The 25,202-nt window shown below is 43.8% G+C and overlaps 2 protein-coding genes across 2 annotated transcripts in view; one reads left to right on the forward strand and one right to left on the reverse strand.

The window, feature by feature from the left end:
* LOC134620609 (uncharacterized) overlaps positions 1 to 25,202 on the forward strand; it is an 823,316-nt gene that overhangs the window by 550,676 nt on the left and 247,438 nt on the right. The gene's annotated exons all lie outside the window — the stretch shown is intronic.
* LOC135932483 (NACHT, LRR and PYD domains-containing protein 9-like) overlaps positions 1,773 to 25,202 on the reverse strand; it is a 46,906-nt gene continuing 23,476 nt past the window's right edge. Inside the window, exons 7-9 of the mRNA XM_065469965.1 lie at positions 4,143 to 4,316; positions 2,985 to 3,158; positions 1,773 to 2,314 (exon numbers count right to left, since the gene is read on the reverse strand). Coding sequence (XP_065326037.1) covers positions 2,296 to 2,314; positions 2,985 to 3,158; positions 4,143 to 4,316 — 367 coding nt within the window. The 3' untranslated portion in view covers positions 1,773 to 2,295. The remainder of the gene's footprint in view (positions 2,315 to 2,984; positions 3,159 to 4,142; positions 4,317 to 25,202) is intronic.

The raw sequence follows: 25,202 nt of genomic DNA on the forward strand, positions 1-25,202 counted from the left end.
AAAAATGTAATCCGATCCGAAGTATCACAAAATCACCTCACAAAACGCGCTACTTGGCGTAACCCAGCTCGGCGCATCGGAGCAGTATGTGTCACGTGATAGAGCGGCTGTTGTCTGCCAGACCTGTCGGCGGTCTGTTGTAGCATTTGGAGCCTCGCTACATGCTTCCTAACCGCGGCATTTCATCTCGGCGAAAACTATCCCAGAGAAGTAAAGCAAGTGTGTAAGTTCATCCCTGAATGTTTGCATAGTATTTCCACGTTAAGCTTAACAACTGATATATTGAGCCAGAGCTGGTCTGACCATCGGAGTTGCATATTCAGGTAAAAAGGAAGCGATTTGTCCCGTACTTCAGCTAGAATTAAAAAATAGACACAAAGCTGGAGTTATTCTGCCTTTGCTGCGCAGTTGCATCTACTTCTCTCATTCTCTCCCCCTTCCTCTCCTGTTATTACTTCAAACATGAAACTGATCAATGATCAGCTGATCGGCTTTTCTGCCGCAAGTCTTTCTTGTTTGTTTATCGCCCACTTTGCGCTAGAAAGAGGAGACCAGCGGTTAAACAACAGCAGCTCGTTTAAGTGTGACAAGCTGTTGTTAGAATGTATTTAATATTACTTTCTAGTATCAGCTGATGTTTGCTGGAGCCAAAGCTGTAAAAGCTGCTGGTCATGATATCCGTTTGGATATGTGGTGAGAGGGAAACAGGAATGTGCACATGCAATGTGTGTGCCTGCATTAACAAACAGTGGCTTCGCTCATGCGCGAGTCATTTGCAGTTTGTACGCTTAGGTGTGAACATCTCCTGCTCTGACACACTGCTGTGTGAGGACTGCCGGCCGCCTGTGAGCATTTTCGCATGGGCGAGGTGCCCACGGCAGCACTAGCTGGTTGTTGAGAGTAAGAACGATACGTGCGCTCACGTGAAAAAGTCGTCACAAGTCTCCAATACCACCAGAAAAAGACGCCAGATTTGTTGCTAGTAACTTTTTAGAAAAGAAGTCGCTAAGGGGGTTGGCAACACTGCTCTGTGGAAGCTCCACCACAGCCATCACCAAACAACGGGGTTATTTTTAAACATCGGCCAGCATCTGGCCAATTCACCATTGTTTATACCATTACAACCCCCCCCCCCCCCCCCCCCCCCCCCCCAAAAAAAAAAAACCATCGGCCCACAAAAAACGAAAATGGTGATTTTTCCCACTGGGCAAATACCCGGTATGCCCAATGGCCAGACCAGCTATGGTCGTGCCATCAGATAACCCGCTGCTCTAAAGCATATGATTTGGGGTTTCTTTTGGATTTGGGGGCCCTCAAACCGAGCTCGCTGGTACTCTAATCCAGTGTCCTATTCCCTCGTCAGGGAGTGGAGGTGGGGGGAGGGGGTTGCCACACCAAAGACAAGAACTCTTATTTTACTCTTGTCTTCACTTAACACAACTGTCTCATTTAATTTAGCAACTTTTCTTTCAGGATACACAGGCTTTGTAATTTAGCATTCAAATCTAATCTGCAGACTTTCATAAAACAGGCTGTGCTTACCTTTTGTTGGTCACAACCTTATTCTCAGTGTTTTGTCAGCTCAGTCAGATATCCAAAACACGATCGCCTACCATCCTGGGTTTCTGCACCAATTGTTGAATTACGCTCACTTCACCAATTCTTTTGATGGTAGAGTTCAGGCGGAGACTCAACTCTTCATTTCACAAGTTTTATTTTCCATACAGCAAACATATATCTGCCCAAAGAAAGTGCTTTTTTTTTTCATGTGCTGAATCTTTTTTACCTCATCGACTGCTCTATGGTGAGACAGGTGGTGTCAATATATTGTCTATAAATATATGAAAAACTAACAGAAGAGCGAAAACATTCAGTGTACATCTACAGTATAAATCAAATATATTCTGTATTCAAATATATTCAGAGGTGTTTGAAAGCCTTTCCAGGTGAGTTTGATCCAGGAGGGTCTGAAGCCAGAGTCAGACAGAGACTGTGCAGAGACTGTAGAAGGACAGAGCAGCAGCAGAGCAGTCCAGATACACTGATGATCCTTTGTCAGATCCAGAGGGACACACAGGGATGATGCTGGACTCTACATTGTGTCTGACAGTGGAGCTGTTCTCAGAGCAGTTCACTCTGCAGCACTGACAGTCATCTGCACTTCATTCCTCTGTCAGTCGCTGCTGGATGAAGCTCTCCTCTCCACTCCCCCTCCTAGTAACATGGCCCAATCAGAGCGTCTCTACACACAAGCTGTTGCTGCTTCATCCTCTCTCAGCACACACACCGTCCTGTTTAATGCCATGGTTCCCACCTGCAGAGAGAAGGAGGAAGAGCAGAAGAGTTAAACGAGTGTTTCCAGAGACTCTTCATCAGCTGTCAGTCAGTGATGCAGCACATCCAGTATAAAGAGCAGCAGGGACTTCAGTGCTGGGACTGTACTAGGACTCCTTGTTGCTTCATTTTTTCTAATATTTAGATTTTTATTGAAGTTTATGAAAAAGTTTTTCACTCCTAGTTTGAGTTTGGACTTTCATTCATTAGAATAACATTGGTCTGTCCACTCTGAGCTCTGTGGGAACCCCAACAACAAGCCAAACAATCCAGATGGACGGTTCCAGCTGTTAACTGGAGGAATTCCATCCAAACATCTGCTCTCACTAAATTCTTCCTCACCTACAGACTGTGTTCTTCACTGCTTTAAACATGGAAATGAATGCAATCATTGCTCTGCGTGCTACCTTGTTCAGAGAGCTGATTGGCTGTTGACAGTGTTTGATCAGGGCATGTGAGCCGTAAAGGCAACAAAAAGGCAGAAACAGGAAGTGTTTGTGTCCAATCCTGAAGCATGTCACCCTTCTCCTCTCACAGCTTCGCTGAGAAGCTGCAGCTTTACAGGAAGCACTGGATCTTTGTTTCATACTGACTGTGTTTAGTACAATACTGCTGACAGCACCACCCACTTACTCCATCACTCTACTGACCTCAGAGTCTCCAGTCCGTAGTCTGGACTCTTCTTAAGATCAGACAGCTTTTTCACATCTGGTTCCTTCAGGTTGTTCGGGAACAGGTCCAGTTCTCTCAGATGGGAGGGGTTGGACTTCAGCGCTGCTGCCAGATAATCACAGCAGATCTTTGACAAACCACAGCTCTTCAATCTGTATAAAGAATGAAAGATGTAAGTTTATTAGCACACACTTGAAAACACTGAATGTTTTCAAGTGTGTGCTTGAAATCATTCTGTGTTTCATAATCTGTTCAGAGCTGAAGAAGATTCAGAATGTAGAAGTTTAGAAAATGGAAACTCCAAACAGCTGAAGCCAACAGGAAGCAGCTTCAAACAGGAAACTGTGCAGAGTTTCAGACTATATGTCCTGATGCAGCCAGTTGGATTTTGGAGATTTGAATCTCTGCTCTGTGACTAAGTCCTTGAATCATTTCTTCCAGTTTGTGGAACAAGACAGACTAAGTATTGGACATGTGTTGTGGCTCCATTAGGGGAGCTTCTAAATGTGATGTGATGGCCCTTCTGGGTCTGTCAGGTCACAGCACAGAAGAGAGCTCAAACTGGGCACACAGTTGTTCCAGTCTGGACCAAAGACTCTATACTGGGACTGAGGGACTGCTTTGACTGCACCCACTGGGACATTTTAAAGGCTCATGTTCTCACTTAGATCATCTATTTCTACTTACATTTCTTTCCCCAATCATCATTGATTTCAATGAAGAGCTTTGTGATTGTAGCAAAGGGCTGGTAGCTCTGAGAGTCCCACTGATGAGGTGTTTGCGTGGAAATCTCTTAGTGGGATCAAAGAGAGAAAAGCCCTGGTCCTGATGCTTTGGGAGGGAAATGGTTAAAGTGTGCTGTGAGGAACTGACAGACAGACTTCAAGGTGTAACGAAGAGTTTTAGAGTTTCACAGTGAATTATCCAGTGGAGGATTTTTCTTCTTCTTTAAAGGTTTGAAATGTGAACATTGTTCCGCTACAGTCAATGGACTAAACCAGAGAAGAAGAAAACAGACTTTACCATGAAGATCCTCCGTGTGGATCAGTATAATATCAGCCTGATGTCTGCAGTTTGGTGTCAGCACAATGTTCACATCATATTCATCTCAGCACAACTAAAACATGCTGACTGACCTCAGAGTTTCAAGTCCACATCCTGGACTCTCCAGAAATCCACACAGATGCTTCACTCCTGAATCCTGCAGCTTGTTCCAGCTCAGGTCCAGCTCTCTAAGATGGGAGGGGTTGGACTTCAGAGCTGCTGCCAGATAATCACAGCTGATCTCTGACAAACCACAGAAACTCAGTCTGTATAAAGAATGAAAGATGAAAGTTTATTAGACAAAGTGTGTTTTGAAATCATTCAGTGTTTCATAATCTGTTCAGAGCAGAAGAAGGTTCAGAATGTAGAAGTTTAGAAATGGAAACTCCAAACAGCTGAAGTCAACAGGAAGCAGCTTCAAACTGTTGGGATTAAATAATTTGCAGTGACTCAATAATGCTATGCTTTTTTATTAATAAGTGTTATAAAGTTATATAGTGTAGTATTAGGTGGACACAGCCCTGAAAAATAAAGGCATTAGACCAGGGGTGGGCAATCTCAGTCCACGAGGGCCGGTGTCCCTGCAGGTTTTAGATCTCACCTTGGGTCAACACACCTGAATCACATGATTAGTTCGTTACCAGGCCTCTGGAGAACATCAGGACATGTTGAGGAGCTAATTTAGCCATTTAAATCAGCTGTGTTGGTTCAAGGACACATCTAAAACCTGCAGGGACACCGGCCCTCGGGGCCTGGAATTGCCCACCCCTGCATTAGACCATGTGTCCTTTGGAAGTAGAAAGCTGTAGACTCTCGCTCATGCTTGCCTGGGAAAATGTAAATAAGAGGGGACCATCTCTAGTGGAAAGTTACTGAGACACTGTTATTTAGACGAGAATGAGAGAGCTTCTGTAATAAAACTGTTAGGAGCACACCACCATTTTCAGATCCGCGGCAGCCTGTCATGCAGGACGCATCTCCCTTCTAGAAGTAATAAAGTGTTAAATGGTCTACTGAGCAGTGTTTTGTCTCCATCTGAGGAATCAAAAGAACTCAGTGAAGTGTTGAATTTTACAAAACAAACAGAACGAGAGAAAAACTCTGAATGTTTTACATTAAAGTTGTACATTTATCATAAAAACATGAAAAGTTGTCAAGCTTTACTGTGTGAAATCAAAGAAAGTGAACTGGAAACATCAGAGTCCAAAACAAAAAAACCTCCCAGTTCAGGAGGCTGATGGTGTTACTGTGGTGAAGGCTCTACACTAAAGCTGCACAAAAAGCTGAAGTTTGAAGCTGAAACAGTAAGGCTGTGAGTGAAAGAGCTCCAGCGTCTTTCACAATAGAGGAAACTTTCTTATTTCCACCCTGATGAAAGCATCATGCTTTTATTTCATGCTGCTTTTATTGAGTCACACTGTGAAACTATGCTGAGCCACAGCTGAACCAGCATCCCTGTACAGCAGTGCTTGGCTGCTTCCATTGAAACCTCTGCAGAGATTTTCAGTTTCCTCTTCTGGTCCCAAAGTGCAGAACAACAAGGTTTCAAACAGCTTCAATCCAGCAGCATCAGCCACAGAAACGCAGAGAGAATTCTTTGGATCTCTTGTTTGTGTTTTATGATGCTGTGTTTGCATATCTGGCGTCTGTGTTGCATCCTATATAAAGATGTTTAAGTTTGGCTAAAAAGATGAATCAGAACAAAAGTAATAAAATAAAGATTTTAGAGACAGACCTAACTAAAGTGTCTGTGTTGCTTTTTAAAGTGTTCACGTGAAGATGGATCACACATCTACTGCAGCTCCAGATAAAAAAGCTTGGCCTGAACCTGGTAGCTTCACTTAGAAGTAGGGATGCAACGATACCAATTTTTTCAAACCGATACGATACCGATACTTGGATCTGAGTACTTGCCGATACTGAGTACAAAAACCGATACTTCTACCACACACAAGTTAAACTTAACCAGTAGTAAAGAAACGACCCCAGACAACTCTTTAACACAAACAAACGTAAGGGCAGAGACAAATACTGTACAACACACCTCTTTTTTAAACTCAAATGATATTCCAATTCCTTAACCAAATGAAATACACTGTATAAATGAAATAATTCCCTTTGAAATTATATTAAGCAACCCAACTTATGTTATCACCTTTTGGTAAGTGACTCACTAATATACACTCCAAAACACGTTATATAAATCCACTAAACACACAATATTCACACATGGGCCCCACACACACTCAGATTCACACTTGTTGCAGGCCTGTTTGCTGCTCACGCCGGACGATGGAGAAAAATCCTCTTCTCCCCAGTAAGAGCACAAAAGTCTAACTTACAGTTCCGTTGCTCAGTAGGTCGCCGTTCACCAGTCTGTTATGGCCCTGGCCATAATTTGTTTTGGTGGCTGTGTTTCTTTGTCTGTTTCTTTAAGTCTTTGCAGGTCCCTGATTGGATGAGCTGGCGGCGGCTGATTGGTCCCCTGATCATGTGGTCACATTCAAAATCCCTCACCAGCAGTTGTCCCGGGGCAGCCACTGACAGACCTGACCCTGGCCTCCAAACTCTGTGATATTTGTGATTCTCGTGAACTATTGAGCTTGTATATAGTGTGTAAATTAGCCTTCTCTTGTAAATAGCACCTTGTAAATAGTCACTGAAGCCGAAGGGGTGAGCTGCCTTGTTGTTTTCTGTATTGTTTTCTCCTGTTTATCACAATTAGGGAGTTAGGTGTAGCGCTTGTCTTTTGTTTGGTTGTTGGTTTCACGTAGGGTTTAGGTAGCACATCCTTGACTGATTAAGCTGGTTTTGTTTGTTATTTTGGCCTTTGTTCACCCCGGAGTCACGCTTCAGTTTAGACAATAAACCACTGTTCACTAAGAAATTGGTTTTCCCTCTGTGTATGGTTTTGGGGACCAGGGCGGGGTCAATCTTTTCAACTCTTATGTTGCGTTCCGGTACCCCTAGACTGGGGCTTAACATGACCCACACTAAATCCACTCCCTGCGGACCCGATGCTGTCTCTGCTACAGCGCGTTAGCCAGTCACTGTCCAGCTCTCCGACAGTCCATAGCGGCTGCCTCCGTGGCGCAGCTAAGCAGTCTGGGCTAGCCTTTAGCCTCGGCGGTCGTAGCTGGAAACACAGTTTTCCACGGTGGTGTGACCGTTGACTAGGGTTGCCAACTCCCTGAAAAATAAATAAGGGACACCTCGTGGCCAGGGCCGGGCAACCCAGTTGTCTTCATCTTCCCAGTGTGGTGAATTTTGTAGCTCTTTTTTGTGTGAGAAATTATTTTTATAACCATTTGACTTGAATTTGATTTAAGTAGATGCATATTCTTTGTGATATGAACACATGGGAAACAAATGATCATTTAGCTATTTATATTTAGCTCAAAATGACAACATTAACACAATAAAACAGGTCTCTTTCTTAAACAGAAGCCTGTCACGCTTAACTTTTGAGAATATAAGTAAATCTTCCTTTAAAAGAACTCTGTCCTGCTTAACTTAGAATTATATAAATTAATAGAAAACAATAGAACGAAAAACATTCTTGTCACAGTGCACATTTAGTGCATTTAGTACAATTGGCTTCAGTTGAGGTATTATTTCAGCTTTTCTAATGCTAATCAGCTGCTGCCGTTTGTAAACCCGCTTGTTCCCATGATTACGCATCATAACTCATCATTATTCATCTATGTATTACTTTTATGTATTAGTCATCTATTTGTTGTAATCATCTATCCTTGCAGTTGTTTGTTACACAAAATAAATTATATTATCACACTTCTGGCCACATAGCGCTGATATTCATTGCACATGCCCATATTAACCTTAACCAGAGGGTTTAAAAAAACAAACCAGTGTTTACAGACCATATCTGCTTCTGCCGTGGCCTGGTGGACAAAAAATTGGTTAAGGGTTCCCCGAGCTTTCACGCCCCTCATGTTCTTCATGTGCCCACCATTAGAAGCATGCCTATGGAAAAAGTGCGCCGGCATACAGTGCAGTGCGCTTTATAGGTGTTATCGTGCACTTTTCCAGCCAGCTGTTTTTCTTTTCCCATTCCTCCCAGTACTTTTGCAGCCTTTTTTTTCTTTCTCTGAGGGGAACAAACATTGCTGGTCTAATGCTGGGCTCACACTGTGCGATTTTTGGCCCATTTTGAGCCGATTTTTGAGTCGTGCGACCGATTTGGTGATCGGCCCGATTTTGGCCTTCATCGTGCATCGTGTAGTATACGTGGGGTAATGAGAAGCGATTAACACCTCACGACCAGCTCCCGATCATCAATCGCTCATGACGGTGTCACCGCAGCCGCTCACGCGCAAACACGTAAACGTCAGTGAAAAAGACGGAGCAGCACGGCTGTGCAGCGTGTGATCTGCACACAAGCGATGGAGGCACAACTTGTAGAACTTTAGAAAGCTCATCCGCGCCTTTTCGGTGTGGCCTCACAAAATTATCACGACCACAACAACCGTGAAAATAATTGGATTTACATTGCTGCTCAATCACAGCTGCCTGATCAATGTTTTTCATTAGCAATTTAGCAAAGTTGATGGTGGTGGTGTCCGTGTCTGTGTGAGTGAAAGACACAGAGGGAGAGCGAGCGACAGATTTTCTGTTATAACCTTCATGTTATGGAGGCATAGTGTGAGCACTCAGGTCGCATCAGAGCATCGGGCGGTATAGTGTGAGACCCTGCATCGTGATCTACGAACTTATAACCCCTGCGAGTCAATCGTGCAGTTTGAGCGGAAGCTGAATAACGCGACTGAAAAAAATCGCACAGTGTATGCCCAGCTTTAAGTGTACTGTCGTCCGAGACTTGCACCGCAGTGTCGGCGTTTGTTTCCCTGTTGGCCATGCTTCTTGTTGTGGTCATCTGTTGTCGTCCGGTATTTTCTCCGTAAGCGACCTTTCCTCGACCAATGAGATAAGCAGTAATCTGAATTGTCATATTCGAATTGTCATAAGTGTGCTGTCAGCTCATTGGTCACAAAGCAGGAGAGGGGCTGGGAATTATGTTTTCAAACAAAGCGTTAATTCCATTAACATTTATAGACTACTTTTGATTCTCACTGTATTACGGGACAAAGTGCGTCCCTTATTAGCTCAATACGGGACGTGTACTTTTGTTTCTAAATACGGGACGATTCCATTTTTTAAGGGACGGTTGGCAACCCTACCGTTGACACAAAAAGTCACTTCACCCACACTCTGTTTCGAAGTTCCCACACGGTTAGCTTTCTAGTCACGCACTCTTTTGTGCTAGTTAACCTCAGTAAAACTAGCCGAGTCTCTCACTTTGGTTCAGCTAACCTCGTGCATCTCTCCATGCCGTTCTCTTCTCCTCCTCCATTGCAACAGATACACAGGTCCCGTTTTTTGCTACCTTCACGGGCCTCCAGAAAATTAGAACTCTGAACAATATTTTAACTCCCTTCAGAGTTACATACCATAAAATAATACTTTATGATTAACATAACAGTTTGATTGCTCTAATTACCTGTATTTACCTTGTGACATATTACAGGGCAAATTACATTCAGGGTACAGTTAAATAACATAACATCAACTGTGAACACCTTATGTTACTGTGGCATTTAAGTCCATGGGAATTATGAGTATCTACTCCCAAATTCCCATCCGGGCTACATTAGTATCCGTTCATGGTATCGGTTAACTTTTACGAGTATGAGTACACACACTTTACAGTATCGGCCCCGATACCCGATACCAGTATCGGTATTGGTGCATCCCTACTTAGAAGATACTTGTGACGGGAACATGTCAAAAGTTTTGTACAGATAAGTGTGGATTTAGAGTCTGGGACGAGATGTCTGTGTAGGTTCTCAGTCATCTAGGTCATCGTAGTCTAAGGAGCTTGGAAAGAAAAGCATCTGGACTTCTTTAAGTTGCTTGAAGACTTTTCACCTCTCATTCCAGAAGCTTCTTCAGATCTTGGGTCAAACGGTGGAGAGTCCCAGATTTAAACCCTGTGGAAGTATCCCCCCACAGGGGGTTAAAGGACCCCCCGATAAACCTAATCACATAAGCCAAAGTTTTGTGTGAGCTCATTGTGAAACCTGGCCTCACCCTATCACGCGAATAGAATAGATCGTGAATTGAAGAGAGTAGGAACCTCAACATTGAAGTTTTGCCGGAAGCCCACACACACAGACCAGTACCTCCTCTTTGACTCCCACCACCCTCTGGAACTCAAACTAGGAGTAATCAGGACCCTACAACACCGGGCAGAGAATGTTCCCTCTAAGCCTGGAGGGAAAAAGAAGGAACACACACATGTAAAGGAAGCACTCAAAACATGCGGTTATCCTAATTGGGCTTTTATAAAGTCAGCAAAGATGCACAGAAAAGAAGATCAGACACCAGCGAGGGAGGATAAGAAAGACAGACGCTACAACATTGTCATCCCCTATGTAGCCAGTGTATCATAAAAACTCAGGAGAGTTTTCTCCAAGCACGACATCCCAGTGTACTTCAGACCCAGCAACACACTCAGACAAAAACTGGTTCATCCGCAAGACAAAACTCCAAACACAAACTTAACAATGTGGTGTTTGCTGTACAATGTAGCGAGGAATGCCCAGACCTCTACATCGGAGAGACCAAACAGCCACTTCACAAGCGCACAACATAGAAGAGCCACCTCCACGGTGCATTTAAAGGTCAAAGGTCAATCTTTGAGGATGCCAATGTTCATATTTTGGACAGAGAGGACAGATGGTTTGAAAGAGGAGTAAAAGAGGCCATTCATGTCCACTGTGAGTGACCATCTTTGAACAGAGGCGGTGGCTTACGACACCAACTGTCTGCCATCTATAATACAGTTTTGAGATCCTTCCCAGACACCTCAACACCCACTCAGACCCTGGCCAGCTGACCTCAGGAAATCACATGACAGGGTGGGGCCAGGTTTCACAATGAGCTCACCCGAAACCCTGGCTGATTGTGATCGACACCCGTTTTCACACCTTGGCTCATGTGATTAGGTAGAGGATCATCAGGGGGTCCTTTGTCCCTCTTTGGGGGGGGGGGGGGGGGGGGGGGGGATACTCCCACTGGGTTTAAATCTGGGACTCTCCACCATTTGACGCTGGAACTGAAGACGCTTCTCGGATGAGAGGTGAAACGTCTTCAAGCAACTTAAAGAAGTCTAGACGCCTTTCTTTCCAAGCTCCTTAGACCAGTCTGGGACGAGCTCTCCACAGTCGTTGTGGAGATGAAATAGAGACTGGCTTCTGGTGCAGAAAAGCTAAGTTATTTCCAAGTTGAGCCCAGAGGTTTCTGCCCAGAGGTTTCTGTCTGTGTTTCAGTATGTGAAATATGAACATGGTTACAGTGACGGTTAATGTGTGAATTAGAGGGCACTAGAGTGAAGACACATTTTTAAGATACTCAGGTTGACGTCTACTGTGCCTTGTGGATTTTGTTCTGGGAGTGGTTTCCCAACCAGTAGTTTGGACGCAGCCCGGAGGTAACTAGGATAGCAACCTTGGGAGTTGAACCCCTAAAAAGCTTGTTCATGGTGTGGCAACCCTCCGGCTTTTGGACACAGAGGCAGGCCCAGCGGCGTCTGGTTAGCTGAGGTTGGCGACTTGGGAACTGAGGACTCCCGCATTAGCTACAGTATAAAAAAAAGAAACGTTGTGTTATCACAGGTTGATGTTTATTCTGGCGTAGAATAAGATACGTATTTAAAAATCACAGGTTGAGTTCTAATTTAGGAAAAGGTTCACTTCAGCGGTTGAAATTGTTATTGTTGTGTGCCTGTCCCCTGGCGAGTGTGCTTAAAACAAAATAAGAGAAAAGAAGAAGAAGAGAGAAAAGAGGGTAATTCGGAGCCACATGGAGACAGACAGGCTTAATTGGTTGACATTCTCTGTGGTGTAAAGAAAAAGAAAAAGAGGAATCAAAGCAGTAAGAGGTGAGTAGTGGTGTGAAATAAGACAAAAAAGGAGGGGAGAGAAGGCTGATACTGGGCCTGGCCCGGTGTTTCTCCCCTCTCCTTGTGACACAGCCAACACAACATCATTTTCCTGTTTGTCCATTCCTGTTTGTTTTTTGTTTTGTTTTGTTTTTTCTCTTTATGCTTGATTACAGGCTGCTTAGCAGGCCCTGGAAGCCGAGGCTGACCTAGACTCCTGCTCTCCCCTCTACCATCTTCGACGTGACCATGGCAAAATGCTGCAGCAATTGGACCCACAACAACCTGAAAATATCAACGGTGCTGCAGGAAAGGGATCTTATGCAGCGAAGACGCTAAACCCAAGGCCCGTTTCACTACACGGGGGGAAATTCCCAGACAGCTTCAACTGACAGAGCTGTGACGAGATGCCCATTAAGCCCGGATGAAAAGTGAGGCCGAGCAACAAAACGCTGACCTTGATAACTCTGTATTAACACTGTGACGGAGTGACGGACCAACACAGATGATTGGGCAGCAGAAAAAAGGGCATAACAGAGAGAGAAGGAGCAACTGAGGTCAAAAGGCACCTCAGAACGGACAAAACGCAGAACACGATGTAGGTTTCACCTGCGGCGAGCATGGACACTGGAGAAAAGGACTGCCCCAATTGGGGCCAGAATTTAGGATGGACAGAACTTTGAGCAGCAGCAATGGTCGTAAACAGACTGAAAAGGAGGAGGGCAGGACCCCAGGGCATGCTTCAGGCCGTGGTTTACCCAAGACACCAAAACAGGAAAGTGATGAATACACACAAACACACACACACACCTGCACGCACACTGACTCAGCACGAAGTTATACACACGCATGAACACATGTGCACTCCTTGATTGAATGAGAAATAACACACACATGCCTAAACCGAAAAGCTGATTCACTGAGAAGTGATCCATACACAAAACACACATACACATGCTTGTGCAATGAAGATTGACACACACACACACACACACACCCATGCTGATGCAATGAAGAATGCTTTGCTTACAAATGCTTATGCTGATATGCAAAATGCTGCACACAAACCCCCAAATACAGAATCTGTCACAAGAAGCCATTGATTACTTAGAATGCGTTTTATGTCATCCAGAGGGCATTTATGTACATTTAAGAAATAAGGTCTAAAATTCTCTGCTTACGAAAACAATGTCTGTGGTGTGACGGGGTGTGGGAATTTTCAGGGGGGCTGGAGACTTTTGCAGGCCACTGTATTTTGGTGCGCTGCATTTTTCTGTGATTGAGATTTAATTCAGGCAGTAACAAAAGGTGCTACGGCATCTGAGGTTCGCATTCCTACACAATATTGTTCCACGAGGAAGCATAAACTTCCTGTGAATTTTCTGGTTGATTTTTGGGTTTTGCTTAGCAAAAGGTTGATTTTATCAGTGAGGTTTGGGTTGTTTTCTTTCTTTAAGAGAGAGAGAGAGAGAGGCGATTTTATGCAAGGACATGTCTGTGTCAGGATTTGTGTTGTGAATAAGAGAAGGAGGACCCAAACGCTGGACTCACAGGTAGGTGAAGGTTGGAGCCGAAAACAAAGACAGTTCAGGTGGGCGGCCACGTGGCCGGTGGCCGAGCTGAAACAGTTCTGGTGGGCAGCCACGTGGCCGGCTGTGATGCTGGAGGCGATCTGGTGGGCGGCCGCGAGGAAGACGGCAGCGGCGGCCACTGAGTAGGTCCGGTGGGCGGCCGCAAGGAAGACGGCGGCGGCCACTGAGCAGGTCCGGTGGTCGACCACGCCGGCGATGATGTCCAGAACGTGGCTTGGGCGACAGCGTGGCAGGCGCAGGCCCAGGCGAGGCTGACACAGAGGCAGAAGCTGGACCAGGCGAAGCCGAAGCTGAAGCCGAGGCTGGACCAGGCAAAGGCATGGGAGCTGGTGGTGACGGAGCAACAGCTGCAGGGCCAGCGGGTGCGGAAACCCCTGGCTGAGGAGCGGCCGGGCCAGCGGGTGCGGAAACCCCTGGCTGAGGACCGGGAGAGCTCACAGCTGGCTCTGGATGCTGTGGCTGCAGGTCCGGGAACTGAAATGGATGGTGAATGAGCGACTGGACTACAGAAGACTGGACTGACTGGACTACAGGCCGTGGGAGGACAAGTGACTGAGCTACAGGCAACTGGGCCGGAGCAGGCTGGGCTGACTGGGCCGGAGCAGGCTGGACAGGAGCAGGCTGGACTGACTGGACAGGGGCCGACTGGAGAGCAGGTGACTGAGCTACAGGAGACTGGGCTGGAGGAGACTGGAGGACAGGAGGAGACTGAACTACGGGAGACTGGACTGACTGGGCTGGAGGCGGAACAGCAGGTGAGTGAACTGACTGGGCTGGAGGCTGAACAGCAGGTGAGTGAACTGACTGGACTGGGGAGGCTAATGGATGAACAGAGGTTGGTGAGGCTAACAGCTGTGCTAATGACTGAATTAGTGAAGGTGATAAAGCTGCAGCCTGGGCTAGTAAAGCTGATGCCTGAGCAGGGGACACCTCAGCTAGCCTAACCAGGGATAGTGCGAGGGCATGAAAGGCTGGATCAGGAGGTGGATGAAGAGGTGAAGTAGCTGGACACCAGTCACCCCCACCCGAGAAACAGGAGCGGGTGTGGAGGTAGACTGGGTCACAGCTGCCCTCGTCCTGGGAGCTGGCACAGGTGTGGGTGTAGGCTGAGTGATAGGGGTGGAAATGGTGACTGTGTGTGTTACTGGCAGGGATTATTCTGGTCCTTCTGCCACCACTATTTACAGTCTTTGACTGAACAGTCTTTGGGGGAGCAGAGCAGAAAAAATCTTCCCAATCCACTTCATCCTCTAGGAGGGAAACTCCCCATGAATCAGAAATGAGTCTATTATGCGTTTTGAATGAAGAATCAGATGAAGGGTGTGGGAAACAGTCACTGGAACTCCCCACCGGGAGTTGCTGAAAATAGTCAATTTTATGGCGGCGCGTGCACCGCTTTCTCCGGGAAGAGGCAGCGGGCGAGGTAAACAGCTGAGCCTCTGGCGCAGTAGCCTCCGTTGAGCCGAGGTGGGAGGTGTAGCCGCTGTGCCGTGGCTAGGCGTAAAGGCTGGTGAGTGAAGCGGCCGGCGGGTGAGTGAGGAGCGGAGTGGCGAGGGAGCGAGCGGCCAAAGCTTGGCCAGTGATGCCCATGATGTTTTTAACGAACACCTTTTATTGCTTGTAATGCACAAACACACCAACAGAGGGCAGTAATATTCCTTCAACATACATTGTAAAATTACTATTACAACACTCCCACTTAATTTTACCATGGAGTTCACTTACTTGACTGCCATTGCTTATTTCTTTAAAAAAAAAAACAACATTATGCACCTATATCACAGTGTTACTAGAAAATAAACATTTTCTCTCGTTTTGAACTCACACAAAAAAAATGTACTGTGTCCATCTTAGACAAAACCATTATTCTTCATTACAGTTATATGCTTGACATCTTAACATAAGCATAATATAGGCATGTTAAGGATAACCCTTTTTAAACTGAACACAGTCCAATCTTCTCTCTGAGATACTCAAACCTTTGTCTAGGCAGTGGTTTGGTTAAGATGTCAGCCTTCATGTTCTCTGTACAGCAATACTTCAGCTGGATTTGTCCATTTTGCACACATTCACAAATGTAGTGGTAACGAATGTCTATGTGCTTTGTTCTTGCATGATCAACTGGATTTTTTGCGATTGCAATTGCTCCTTGATTGTCCTCCAGGATCACTGTTGCTGTGGTTTCCATTCCAAGTTCAGTTAGTAGTCGTCTTAACCAAACTCCTTCTTGTGCGGCTTGGCTCAAAGCAATATACTCAGCCTCTGCAGTTGAAAGTGCAACTGTTGCTTGTTTCTTGCTAAGCCAACTGACTGCACCTCCTGCAAGTAGAAAGATGTTTCCAGTTGTAGAACGTCGATCGTCCTGATCACCTGCCCAATCAGCATCTGAATACCCAATCAAGGTTCCTGTTTCTGTTCTTTGATATTTGAGTCCCAGGTTTTGAGTTCCTTTCAAATATCTCAGGATTCTTTTCACAGCTGTAAGGTGTGTAGTGTTTGGGTTTGCATTGAATCTTGACACCACACTCACTGCTTGTGCAATATCTGGTCGTGTGGCCATGGCAGCATACAATAAACGTCCAACCATTGACTGATACATGCTTGGATTTACAGGTTGACTGACATCATCACTCTTTCTTAATTTAACATTTGTGTCGGCTGGAGTTCCTACAGGATTGGCACTGTCCATTCCATACTTTTGTAGTATGTTTTCAATATACTGTCTTTGATGAAGCACAACATGGTTTTTGGCCTTGTCTTGGACCACTGAGATGCCCAGAATGTAGGATAGCTCACCCATGTCCTTCATTTTGTAGTGTTTCTTCAGAGTGTCCTTTAAGTTCTTCATGCTCTCTGGTGATTCTGTAATCAAAATCAGATCATCAACATACACAGCCAATATTTCCAACTCCTGACCTGTTCTAACAAACACACACTGATCTGAGGTACTCTGTGTAAAACCAATACTTTTCATGAACTCTGTAAAAGCTTTGCTCCACCAACGTGGAGACTGCTTCAGTCCATATATTGACTTGTTTAGTTTGCACACTAGATGTTCCTGTCCAGGTTTGATGTAACCCTCCGGCTGCTCCATGTAGATTTCCTCTTCCAGGTGTCCATTCAAGAATGCAGTCACAAAATCCATTTGATGCACATTCAGGTTGTTTTGCACAGCAAATGATAACAATGTACGAATTGAACCAAATCGTACAACTGGAGAGAATGTTTCATCATAGTCTGCACCATAAATCTGTGAATACCCTTTGGAAACAAGTCTGCACTTGTATCTTTCCACTTGTCCATCACTGTGATGCTTAACTTTAAAGACCCATTTTGATCCAACTGCTTTGCGATCCTTTGGTAGATCCACTAAATCCCATGTGTCATTTTCCAGCAGTGACTCATATTCCAAATCAGCTGCTTCTTTCCACTCCTTTGCATTTGGACTTCACATAGCCTCTTCTAGGGTTTTTGGTTATGTGACACAACAGATGTTTGCATAATGATCAACTGTAGCTACATCAGCAAACTCCTCAAATCCATATCTCTTTGGAGGTCTTCTGATCCGCTGATCTCCTTTTGCAGCATCACTGGCGACAGTCTCCTCAGTACTCGTTTGTCTTTCATCCGTGTGTAGTGTCACCTCATTCGCAAGACAGAGATCATCTTCACTTTGTTTGCATTTAAACTCTGTTTCATTGAAGACCACATCTCGTCTAATCAGTATTTTTCCTTTTTGCTCATCCCACAGTCGGTAGCCTTTTGCATTGGTTGCATATCCCAGGAAACGAACTTTCACTGCCTTTTTGTCCAGCTTCTTTCTCTCTGTGTCTGGAACATGAGCATAAGCAACACAACCAAATACTTTCATATGGCTAACATCTGGCTTTTTTCCATACCATCTCTGATAGGGTGTTTCATTCTTTAAAGCAGATGTTGGGAGCCTATTCTGTATGTAAGCTACAGTAGCAACAGCTTCTGCCCAGAATGTGTTTGGCAACTTTGCATGTGACAGCATACTTCTAGCTGATTCCACTAGAGTTCTGTTTTTTCTCTCTGCGACACCATTTTGCTGTGGTGTGTGTGGTACAGTCATTTCATGGTGGATGCCTTGAGCTTTCAAATATTCTTGAAACTCTTTAGATGTGTATTCCCCACCATTGTCAGTTCTGAGTCTTATTACTCCCTGTCCACATTCATTCGAGAAGATTCTTTCAAACTCTTTGAACTTGCTCAGGACTTCTGTTTTTTCTCTTATGAAATACACTTTACAACATCTGGAGTAGTCATCAATGAAAGTTACAAAGTACTTTTTTCCTCCTAGTGACTCAGTTTGAAAAGGACCACAAACGTCACTATGCACTAATTGCAACTTGCGTTTTGATCGAATTTCTCCCACTGATTTGTAAGGCTTTCTTGATAATTTGCCCTCAACACAAGCTTCACAAAAAATGTCCTCCTCTTCATTTGTAAAGCTAACTCCTTTTACCAAGTTTTTGACTTTTTTCAGATTTGTAGTGTGACCCAGGCGCTGATGCCACATACTTGTCGGAACTGATGCAGTTGACGCTCCATGACAAGTTGTGCAGTTTCCCTCGATGTCCAGCTGATACAATCCGTCAGATCGTTGTGTTCCCATTCCATGGAGAGCTCCGTTCTTTCCTCTTATGTAGCAATGAGTCCTTTTGAACTTCACTGTGTTTCCCTTCTTGGCAGCAGCTCCCACTGAGAAAAGGTTCATTGATAATTTGGGAACATACAGCACATCATACATTGTGACATCTTTTCCATCATTAACTCTGAATGACATTTTCATTGTTATGTTGCCCAGACCTAAAGCCTCAACTACTCTGCCATCACCGAGTTTCACTGTTTGTGGTTCTGAAAACTCTTGGTAGTTCTGTAGAGCTTCTTTATTCCATGTCATGTGTTTTGACGCTCCTGAATCAATTAACCATTCTTCTTGTTGTGCATCACTTTTACATGACTCATTTACAACAAAAGCTCCCTCATATGAGTCCTCTTTGTCTTTATACAGCACGCTTTTAGCCTTGTGGGTTTTGTATTTCTTTTTAATGCTTGGACAATCACGCTTGATATGTCCTTCCTTCCCACATTTGTAACATCTCCATCAGTCGGAGCTGTTTGCTCCCCCTGTTTTTGATCCACTCTGCTCATTTCTATTCATCTGAGATGACATAGCTGATGCACTACTGGACACAGTGGTGTTGTCAGTAAGCACTCGCTTTTGTTCCTCATTTATCAAGGCTTGTTGAACAAACTGTAGTGTCAGACTGTCCATCTTTGTCTCCAAAGCAGTAACAACAGTTGCATAGCTGGGTGGCAAACTACCTAGAAGGGTGACAATTTGATCTTCCTCTTCAATTACAGAACCTATTGCCCCTAGCTGATCAGTAAATTCCTTCATCCTTTTTAAATGATCATTGAGATGTTCTCCTTCCTTCATTTCACACCGGAAGTACTTCTTCTTCAGAAATAGCTTGTTAGCAACAGTATCTCTTTCAAACTGTGCTTTTAGCATCTCCCATGCTTCTTTGGGGGTCTTACAGTTTGTTATCAAGTACAATTGGGGTGTACTTACATTCAGTACCAGCACTGAAAAAGCCTTTTCCTTCTTCCGTTCAAATTCAGCTCGTACTTGGGCATTAGCATCCGCAGCTAGCTGCTCCGTCTCCTGTACCATACCCCACAGTCCTTTTGCCTTCAACAGGTGCTCCAGTTGAAATTTCCACGTTGCCCAATTCTCCGGTCCGCTCAGCTTGTCAATAAACATTCTATCTTCCATTGTGAATCCCACAATCCTGTTTATGACTCCCAAAAAACGTGTTAGCAGCTTCCCTTGGCGACCTCTGGGCCCATAACCTGATGTTTTTAACGAACACCTTTTATTGCTTGTAATGCACAAACACACCAATAGAGGGCAGTAATATTCCTTCAACATACATTGTAAAATTACTATTACAACAGCCCACTCTCCGCGGCGAATGCTCCGATGCAGGAGAGGCAGCATGCGGAAGAACGCGGCGTCCCCGAGGCCCGCCCAGAGCCAGACGAGTCCCTGCAAAGACGCACTCTGTCTCCGCGAAGAGCCGCTGCTTCCCCCTAAGCTCCTCCGTCCAGCGAAGGAGCGCTGCCTCCTGCTGCTCGAAAAGTTCCGAGTCTGCTGGGTCCACAACGCGGGGTCGTGTAATTCTCTCAGGATTTGTGTCGTGGATGAGAGAAGGAGGACCCAAACGCTGGACTCACAGGTAGGTGAAGGTTGGTGTTTATTGTCGACGGAGTGAACAAACAGAACAGAAGTAGGAAATGGCTGGCTGGACGACTGACTGACTGAATGAATGAAAGACTGACTGACTGACTGACAATTCACTGACTGAACTGAACATGCGACGAGAACAACATCAACATCAATGACACGACAACGATCGGATGGAACTGAGGACTTAAATACACACTGGGTGATGAATGATGAGAAACCAGTGAGTACACAGCTGAACTTAGTCTGACTAATGATACATGGAAATAACTGGAACACGATACGCAGACGGTATGCTGGCACAGAAAACAGGAAGTGAGAAAGTAAATGTGGCAAACTAAACTGAACATGAACAAACTGAAATCACTGGGTCAACGACCCAGGAACCCTGACAGTCTGGAACTGGCCCTACAATTGGTGCTTTTTATTATTATTTTATGGTTTACTTTTGTTTTTGCTTCTGTTACAGTGCACTGAGATAAGAAATCTGAGAGGTGTGATCCATTGACCGGTGGTGATATTTTGTGAGTTCATGTTGTAAGAATCAGCTCTCATTTAACCAGGCCTGGAGGATTGAAGTGCTATGAAATATTCTTACCGAAAATATTCGCAAAGCGTGTTTCTCCATGATTATAATGGGCTTTGGAGAAATTCACTTATATGGGACATTGATCACATGAGATGGTAAGTCCTGAGTCTAAAAGGATTTCAGCGAGTCAATCCAGTCAAAAATCATAAAGAAGTGTCTTCTCATTGAGATGACGTGATATTGCTGTGAGTGAACACTCAGACACGTCCGCGTGAGACTCCACTATCAGCAATATCCGGTATGGATGTGTGTGAATGAATGTGTGACTGGACTGTGATGGACTGACGATGTGGACTAAAGGTTTGACTGAGTTGATACTGAGACAAAGACTACACCAACTTTAGGATTGGTAAATGTCGACAAACAATTCACCCAGCCTGTAATAAAAGGGTGGATGCTTTGTTTTGTTTTGTTTTTTGCAGGAGCAGGAGGACAAGAGAGACCAGAGGGGGAGACTGTAGCTTCACATGAGAGTGTGGAGCTGCAGACTGAACCCTTTGGTTGCTAATTTTGAGTTACTGATGTTTGCATTAAGAAAATTGTTTTATTGGCTGTGTTTTGAGTGAGGTATCACATTATATTGTTGGGAATGCCAAATGCTACAGTGAAGAAAACTTTTGATTTCACTCATGACTGGAATATGTTACTATTAACTAGAGATGGACCGATCCGATATTAGGTATCGGTATCGGTCCGATACTGACGTAAATTACTGGATCGGATATCGGTGAGAAATAAAAAATGTAATCCGATCCATTAAATATCAAAAAAGCACCTCACAAAACTTGCGACACGGCGTAACTCGGCTCATAACCGTAGCAGTCGGAGCAGTGTGCATCACGTGATGGAGCGGCTGTGTGTATTTGTAGCCTCGCTAGCAATCCAGCATTCATCTCCGAGGAAGTTATCCCAGACAGAAGTAAAGCAAGTGTGTAAGTTCATCTCTGAATGTTTGTAAAGCGTACCTGCGTTAAGCTTAACCACCGATATATGGAGCGTCTGCCTCTTCTCTCTCTCTCTCCCTCTCCTGCCGCTACTTCATGAAACTGCTTAATGATCAGCTGATCGGCTTTTCTGTCGCGAGTCCGTCTCTCTTGTTTGTTTTTGGCCCACTTTGCACCACAAGGAGGAAAACAGCAGCTGAACAACAGCAGCGCGTTTAAGCTTGATAAGCTGTTGTTAGAATTTATGTAATATTACTTTCTAGACCAGGATCCTTTTCTACGTAGCTGACGGCTGGTTACTGTGCAGGGGCGGATCTAGCAAAGTTTTGCCAGGGGGGCCGATAGGGCATTAACAGGGAAAAGGAGGCACAAAGACATACTTTTCTTTCTTATTCTCATTTAAAATGTCTAGCTTTTAATAAATAATTATCTGAATCTTACACCCAAAGTTTTAATCTGATGTAAAATGTATAGAAGTCCATTACTGTATATAGTAACTGTTAAATGTCTAATATACCCCAGTAAGCTATAGTACTTTTTCCTTTGGGAAGATACCATCTGTGCAGTCTGCAATTTTGTAGAAGAAAGATGTTGAATCTATTTAATTATTCTTGAAAAATAATTTATTTCTGTGCATTTTTTTTCAAACTGCATCAAATTAAAGTTGATTATGTTGATTAAGCATCATGAGGTGGAGGGTGGGGGGTGGTTCCCTTTTTTTTTTGCTGGGAGTTTGCAACCCTATTAGTTAGGTTGCTTAATATTTCTGCTAAGTACTCTTTAAAATACCAGAATAGGGAGGATGGAGTAGGTTTAAGTTTATTAGATTGATCAGTATTGCTGAACTATGAAATATTTTGGGTGCAGTGTATTTTTTACATACAGGTATAACAGAATAGCTTTAGTGTTGTTGTTTATTTAAACTTGAGTATGAACTTATACAAAATGCAGCAAGATATAAAAAAAAAACAGTTTTATTGATTAAAAAACACACTATATCGGATTAATATCGGTATCGGCAGATATCCAAATTTATGATATCGGTATCGGTATCGGACATAAAAAAGTGGTATCGTGCCATCTCTACTATTAACCACAGCAGGCCACTGTAAGAGGTCAATAAAATTTTATAGAGGAAAACAGCCAAAACCAAAGGAGTATTTATGAATAACACAGGGGAATGGTAGATTTGTCACATTCAAAATACAGTTATGTAATAATAAACACTGGTCCATGTGATCTAGGTTCTCCCTTAAAATAGACAATCATTAAAAGAGTAGAATACAATCGACAGGTGCATGTGGATGTGGTACTGCAAAGAAGAAGAGCAAAGCAATGAAGGAAAACCCATTGTGTTTAACTCAAAACACAAATAAATCTCTAAATTCAAATTAAAATGTGCCAATTACACTCAGAGGATCAACATGAAATCAAAATATATGCAAATTTTGTATGAAGCACATGACTGATAACTGTTCTGTCATGAGCTTTTGTTTCCTATAGCACCCACTTGACCACACCATGAGTTTTCACGCCAAAGGAGGGTAATTGCAAATGTTCGAGGGAGGAATATCACCAAAAGTGGGAAAGGTAAGCCCTGATGGGGGTGATAACACAATAAATTTCACTTATGGCCAAAATTCTTAAAATTTTGACAAGCATAAAATTTTCCAAAACTTAGAGACAGAAAGGAGTTCTGGATAAATATAATTTGGCGTTGCCGGATTTGTTGCCGTTAAGTCACCTTTGATAGTCCAGACTAGGATGGCGTTGGACATCCTCAGGGTGGAAAAGGGTTGGTGTGACCAAGGTGTGGTTTGACTTGTTGTATGTACATTTCAAAATGATACAGCTCTGGATGGGCCAGTTACCAGGGCATGGAAGGATGACAGACATTAAATGAGGAGAAGGAATTTTCTGGGATTGAAGATCCTCTGGGTAAGTGGTTGACTAAAGCGTGCATAAAATAAGAGCTATCATTTTGTTATTGATTGTTAATTGATTGATAATTTGCCACATTCACAGCTGTATTAACTTGTTGTGGACGCAGTCTATTTCATGTTAAAGGACTGTAATTAACAGATTGAAAACAGTGACACTAAGAGAAGAATATGCAGTGCCACACTATCAGATGCCAGTGACGGTTGGGCTCAGTGATGAATCAGGTGAGCTGGATTCATGGCTGAATTTGTCGCAGTTTGCCAAGGCAAACTGCGTGGAGTGTGAGGAGTGGACCCAGGTGCAGACATTCTAAAACTCAAAACTTAACTGATGATGAGCTGTTTATTCAGGCAGACTGAACAGTACAAAATAAAAGGGCAAAAACAATGCAAATTAAGAAATAACCTAAACTGGGTAAACTAGAAAGGAAGCACAAACTATGAAAACCCTGGCAAACAGAAACACAAACAAAACTCTAAACATGGCAATGATGAGGAGGATATATGAAAACCTGAACGCAGGACATGGCATGGGAATAACACAGACACAGGCTCAAGGCCGCAACATAAAAGAAGATGAATACCAGTTTGTGGGATGAGAAGAGGCTTTATCTTAAAATGGACAACCAGGTTGGCTAAAAATGGCTGGTGGCACTAAGGCAAACACAACAAAAGAGATGGACAAAATGGTGAACGGAGAACTAAACTATACTGGGAAAACTAAACTACTGACCCTGAACAGAAACACAAACCTGAACACGAATAACAGTGAGCAGAAAACAGATGACGGTTGGGCAGCAGGGAAACACACGGATGAGACATGGTGGATACACAGACGGACCGGCCAAACTACAAAGACAGAGGACGCGACTTAAATACACACAGGGAAACACAGGGAGATTACACACAGGTGGGGAACACAGCTGGGAATAATCAACAAGACGAGACAGAGGTAAAACTGAACACACTCACATGAGATGCAGACCTTCACAATAAAACAGGAAACGAGAACTCTACACCAAGACGCAGACCTGACACTGAGAGACAGAATGACACATGGACCCTGAACTAAACTAAACGTGAGATACAACCGAGAACAAAATCCTTAACATGACATAAAACAAAACACTGACAACATTAAATCATAACAAGAACTAAAACTCAAAACACTGGGTCATAAGACCCAGGATCGTGACAGAATTAAGACATAAATTCCCGTGCTGTGGTCAGTGAGGGGAAAACAGTGGGGGGAAACGGAGTTGCAAAGGTGAAGTTGATATTAACACACAGGTTTTGTTTCTAGGTAGTTCTGCAGATGCAGGCTCTGGGCGGAGCCAGGGGTTTAACAGACCTAACATGATAATTAAACTGATTTCATTACTCAACACAGGTTTGCGGGGCTGGAGCAAAGCTACTCGAGAGGAGAATTTCTGATGTTTTCTGAGAAATTATGTCACTAATCTTTTCTTTTTATTTCTAGCTCTGATGAATTGACACAAAAGGCGGAAATTCGAGTTTTAACATGAAACAATGGTTTTTATGATAATTTGTATGACTTTATTTGTGTGTTTAATAATTTAGGTATGGTAAAACTTAAGATTATAATGACCCAAAAGTTTCCAGACTTTTTCTAGAGAACCAGTGAGAAGCATACATCATTTCACATGTTAAAATGTGTGAAAGGGGGGAAAATGTTAAGATTGAGAATGTTTTATAGTTATTTTCATACACACATTGCAAATGTGCTCATGAGAGCTGGCACTCAGTCTTTTGAAGGTCATAAGCTTCGTTCGGCGTGACTGTCTGGACTGATAAATTGTAGGAAATGACTTAGAGTGCAGAGGGGTAAA

The sequence above is a fragment of the Pelmatolapia mariae genome, linkage group LG3_W (assembly GCF_036321145.2).
Source record: "Pelmatolapia mariae isolate MD_Pm_ZW linkage group LG3_W, Pm_UMD_F_2, whole genome shotgun sequence".
Taxonomy (NCBI): Eukaryota; Metazoa; Chordata; class Actinopteri; order Cichliformes; family Cichlidae; genus Pelmatolapia; species Pelmatolapia mariae.